This window comes from Notothenia coriiceps, unplaced genomic scaffold (assembly GCF_000735185.1).
Source record: "Notothenia coriiceps isolate Sejong01 unplaced genomic scaffold, NC01 NC01_scaffold00003350, whole genome shotgun sequence".
NCBI lineage: Eukaryota > Metazoa > Chordata > Actinopteri > Perciformes > Nototheniidae > Notothenia > Notothenia coriiceps.
In genome coordinates, this window is record NW_011336051.1 from 34,508 (window position 1) to 39,581 (window position 5,074).

Below are 5,074 nucleotides of genomic sequence, written 5' to 3' on the forward strand. Positions count from 1 at the left end.
TTTATTCTCCTTCCCCTTGCTGGTGAAGGCGTTTGAGACGTGAAATCGATGGTTATGGAGCTTGTGGATTATAGGCGTCCGGGGCATATTGCTGTGTGTGCGTGTGAGGTGTGTGTGTGTGCGTGCTGCGTGTGGTGTGCGTGTGCCTGGTGCGTGTGCGTGGTGTGTGTGGTTGCTGCGCAGGGGCAGAGATGTATCCACCAGCAGAGGGGACTAGCTGGTCCTTAGCGAAGCTACATCTTCCCCTCTGATCCCAGGAAATATCTTACTAATCCCCACACACACACACCACACACACACAACACACGCACACACACACACACACACACAACAACACACACACAACCACACACACACACACACACACACACACACACCACACACACACACACACACACACACCACACACACACACACACACACAACACACCACACACACACCACACACACACACACAGATAGGAATGGGATGACAGGATATTATACAATTATAATTCTAAACTACTAAAAACAGAATGACAGTAAATAGGAGAAAAATATCTGTTCACTATCCTGCAGATATATCGCTCACACACATACACACACATAGAATTTATCCGCTCATCAGTAATCATCCACTAATTAACTAATCAAACAACGATAGCACATAGTTCAAGACGACAGCTTTTAACGAGGGAGATGCTATCACTTTGACCCTCAGCCGTCACATCGTGCGGGAAAAATTTGTAAACCTCAATAAACATTGATCCAAAAGCACCAACAACTTCTATGGTAGATTCCTACAGATGAAACCAACTTGTTTAAATACTTTCGATCTGAAGGCTCATTGAACCGGAGGCTTCATAGAACATGAATTTTAAATGAAGTTGTGCCTCTATTCAACCTTTTGAGGTTACAAGTGAAGAATATTATTGCTTGCTCATAAAGGAATGTTTATGAATAATGTGTACCAGAAGGTCTTACTATGAAGAAAGTGAGCTTTTGACAGTGTTAGTGGTGAGCAAACCATAAGGAGGAACTGCACTTCCTGCTACTTTTATTTAGATTGTGCACTATTGTGAGTTATCGCTGAGGTTCAGGAGAGGGACCGGCCAGTGCCAGCCAAGGGCAGATCATAGCTTGCACGTGACAGGAGAACAGACAGTCAGTATTAGTGTAGGGCCTGGATGACCTTGGAAAGAAGACCTGGACTGTCGGACCTGGAAGCCAAGAGGGCGTGCGCGTTGGGCTCGCCTGTACTCCAATCAACAATCGACAGCACCTGACTCAGAAATACACATATCCAATCAGAATATGACACCTTTTAACTGTAATAAGTATATGAAATGTGTTTTGGTAGGTTAGGTTTTCGGGGCTCTGGAAGGAAGTGTGAGACAGTTAACTGCTTGGAGTGGAAACTGCTCCGCGGGTCTGTGGATCACTGATCTCCCAGAGACCTCAGTGCTGAGCAATTATATCCTTTTCACAACTGAAATAAATCGCTTTATTATAACTGTATTGCCTGGTCTGACTCCTTGCTTCGCAGAAGGATTCTGAAACACAACACAAGCAATGTGTGTCCAGATTAGTGAGCAAGAGACGCTAGTTAATTTGTGTGTTGGATTTCTGATGTACTTATTTAGGGATAAATGCCCCAAAATGTAAATTAAGATTAGCTTTTTTTGGATTTCATTTCATATTGGGCACTTCAGTAAAATGTTTACAGTTTTGTAGGGAGTTAGGGTTGCATCTGTTTCTTTTTAGAGCAGGGGTGTCAAACTCCAAGGCCGGGGGCCAATATCCAGCCTGCGGCTTCATTTTCTGTGGCCCCACAAGAGCTCTGAAAGAATATAATATGTTTATAGAGTGGCGAAGTCCCTCCCCTTTTCCGGTGGCCTCCATGGGACCTTATTTCGGAAAAATTATGTATTGAAGTCAATGGAGAGAGGAAGATTATCTTTCGATCCCCTTTGAATTGTGCCACGAATTACACATATGTTTTGTAAATGTGTGCAGAACAGCACACGTCACCAAGGATGGCCGTCACTATCTGTCTTGTCAACCAAAACGATTGACTACCCTCACTATCACCACAATGAAACACGTCCAGAAGAATGTCATGCCAAAGCTGCCTGCCTTCCTTTGATTCTCTCTGAACTGCCTGTCTTTTTAATGTTTAATGTCAACCATTTGTGCAGATAGCATGAAGTAGAAAAGATCGGGGATCGCCGATTCCTAAGTGTTAGCATTTCTCCCCCGTGCTTAATTGTGTATTGTAGAATGATCACACCGCGTGACAGTACTCTTCAAAGGGTTCACGAAATATGACTACTACTCTAACTGTTTAACATTTTGGTTACTTAATGTTACTTCATATTAAGGCTAATAAAAATGACAAGGCCGTAATGCGAACTAACGTGCTAGCTACTAGCTAGGTATAGCTAATTGATCCAGCCACTCCTGGTCTTTCATCAGATGGGAAGTGAAAGAAGAGGAAGACCATTGCTGGTTATGATAAAAACCTGGTTACTAAGCACACAGGCATCTTGTTAAAGTTATCTTATCTTTAGCCAGCGCCATATAGATAGCTATATGGCGCTGATCTTAGCTATCTCTTAGTGGAGGAAAACAATGGTGACATCACTTACGCGACTCTGGGATTTGTAGTCTTTCTAGTTGCGTATTTTTCATAGTCTTATATTTCAACAGTTTTACGACAAACTGTGACTTTTTTGACATGGAAATTATTTTTTAAGATTGACAAACATCATATGTTTAATTCATGGCACAATTCAAACGGGATCGAAAGATACGTTTTCTCTCTCCATTGACTTCAATACATTATTTTTCCGAAATAAGGTCCCATGGACCGGAAGTAGAGGGGCGTGAATTCGCCACTCTATTGTACGATTACATGCCGATTTACAGAAGCACGTTGCCCATAAACTACATGTCCCACAATGCATCTCTCATTTGACTTTTTCCTCAGAATTTGACTTTTTTTTTCAAAACATGCCTTTTTCTTAGAATTTGCCTTTTTCTTAGAATTTGCTTTTTTTTCAAAATGTTACTTTTTTATTTTATTTCTTCAGAATTTGGCTTTTCTTTATAAATCATTTTGTGACATTCTCACTGAAGAGACTTGCAATTATTTGCCCTAGACTTCTGCTTTCAGACGTAGTTAATTATTAAGTTATTACCCTATCCCATAATAATCCAATGCAGAGGCAATAATGTAATATAATACATTATTTTATATATATTAAACATTTCTATATCTATTTTTATATAGTCTTAAAGTTACAACCGGCCCGTTGAGTGCAACCCTAATGCTGATGTGGCCCGAGATGAAATTGAGTTTGACACCCCTGCTTTAGAGTGAGGTTGATAGGTGGCATATGAACATTCAAATGTAATGACATATGCATTTTGGACATGTTTCGTGTAGCCCACCATACGGTCATCATGTGCTGCTCTGTCTATTCACCAGAAAAATGTTTTGTGGTTTGATTTAAAAATAAATGAAAGATAAAATGATGAAGCAGCACTTAGAGTACAGATATTAGAGTTTGGCATAATTTTTCATGAAAACTTAATTCTAAATTCCTCTTTGCTCTTTTGGGCTATCTTTCTTAAAATCAAGTCATGAATCAGCCCAAAACTGGACAATAAAATGTTTTAGGTATAATCGTATTCTTATATTTCATTAACGCCACACAGGAAGACATGCATATTACATTTATGGAAGGGGCTAAATATAAACATATAGCTAAGTAATCTTATTTTTATTTCATATTCAAGGATGTTCCACTTAGTTAAATGGAACATGGAAGAGAGGTGAAGTAAGGAAGTTACAAAGATAATTGTGTCCTTCATTTTTCTTAATGGAAAATGTGACATGTGTGGCAAAGAAGAAACATTGCAGGAACTTCTAAATTGAATACATCTTAAATATGGATGTCAGATGTAACCCTAAAAGGATGATATAACAACTTGAACAAATAACCTCGAGTAATTCTACTTTGAAATGAAAAAAGTCAAAATCTTAAATAACACGATAAGCACAATACACCTTTGCTGCTGCTTTTAAGTAGTTTTTAATAAAGAAAAAGGCTTCTACATTTCATAATCTCATGTTGTCCTCAAAATGAATCTTCGCTTGGTCACAAAATGTAAGCCAGTCCATTTAGGTCTTATCTAGGCTTTCTTACCCAAGCTCGAGTACCAGTGTCAAAAAACAATTACACATTCATCTAGCACGTGTGTCATACATCTATTGTGTTCTTTCATCCATAAACACGTTTAATTGTTTATCACTGTGACACTGGCACTTCATCTACAGTAATGGGTTTGCAGGCTTGACTGTGCATCAGGTAGCCAGAGAATAACGTTATGTTCATATTCCATAATCCTTTTCTATTGTATTGATAATTCTATATGTGCAGGGATTGTGATGTATACAAAAACAAACAGGATATTAGAGCTTAGAACAGTGAGGATATATTTATCCCTACATTCTACATTTTCTTCCACTTTAAAATGTAATATCTTCTCCGCTTCAAATGGCAAAAGCTAACAATTAAATCTCATGGTCACTATGACCGGTTTATTTCTGAGTACTCCAGCTCATATATTAGGGTTTCTCTGAAACCCTATCAAGATTTCTGAAAAAAACATGTGTTTACATGTGCAAACTCATACTAGATATTACATCAATTGATCATAAAACAGGTTATTCATGTACATGCAAACGCACTCATTGTGTTAACCATTAAAGTGTATATTTTTGAAGGGTAAAAAAGGGTTGTCGTGAAAACTATGAGGAGAATTGCAAATGAGCTTTAGCAATATTAAATAATAGCATCTGATCTGATTGGTGATCAACGTTGATGATGTGACTCAAAATGTGACTGAATTACAGGAAGAGTACTTAAAGAAGTGTCAGTCTTACAAATCCTAAGTTTTAGCTTTTGTTTTGGAGAAGAGTGCTCTCACCACCAAGTGACAGTATCATATATGTTTATTTTGGACTACAAGCACTGTGTCAGGGGATACAGCAAAAATGCCATATCCAATTTGTCAAATGTGTGTTGCC

General features: G+C 38.6%; 1 protein-coding gene across 1 annotated transcript in view; it reads left to right on the top strand.

Annotated features, from left to right (window-relative positions):
* LOC104941442 (protein FAM133-like) overlaps window positions 1-1,424 on the top strand; it is a 5,291-nt gene extending 3,867 nt beyond the window's left edge. The window contains exon 12 of the mRNA XM_010766542.1: window positions 1,340-1,424. Within this exon, the coding sequence (XP_010764844.1) occupies window positions 1,340-1,424 (85 nt within the window). The remainder of the gene's footprint in view (window positions 1-1,339) is intronic.
* Window positions 1,425-5,074: the final 3,650 nt, after the last annotated feature.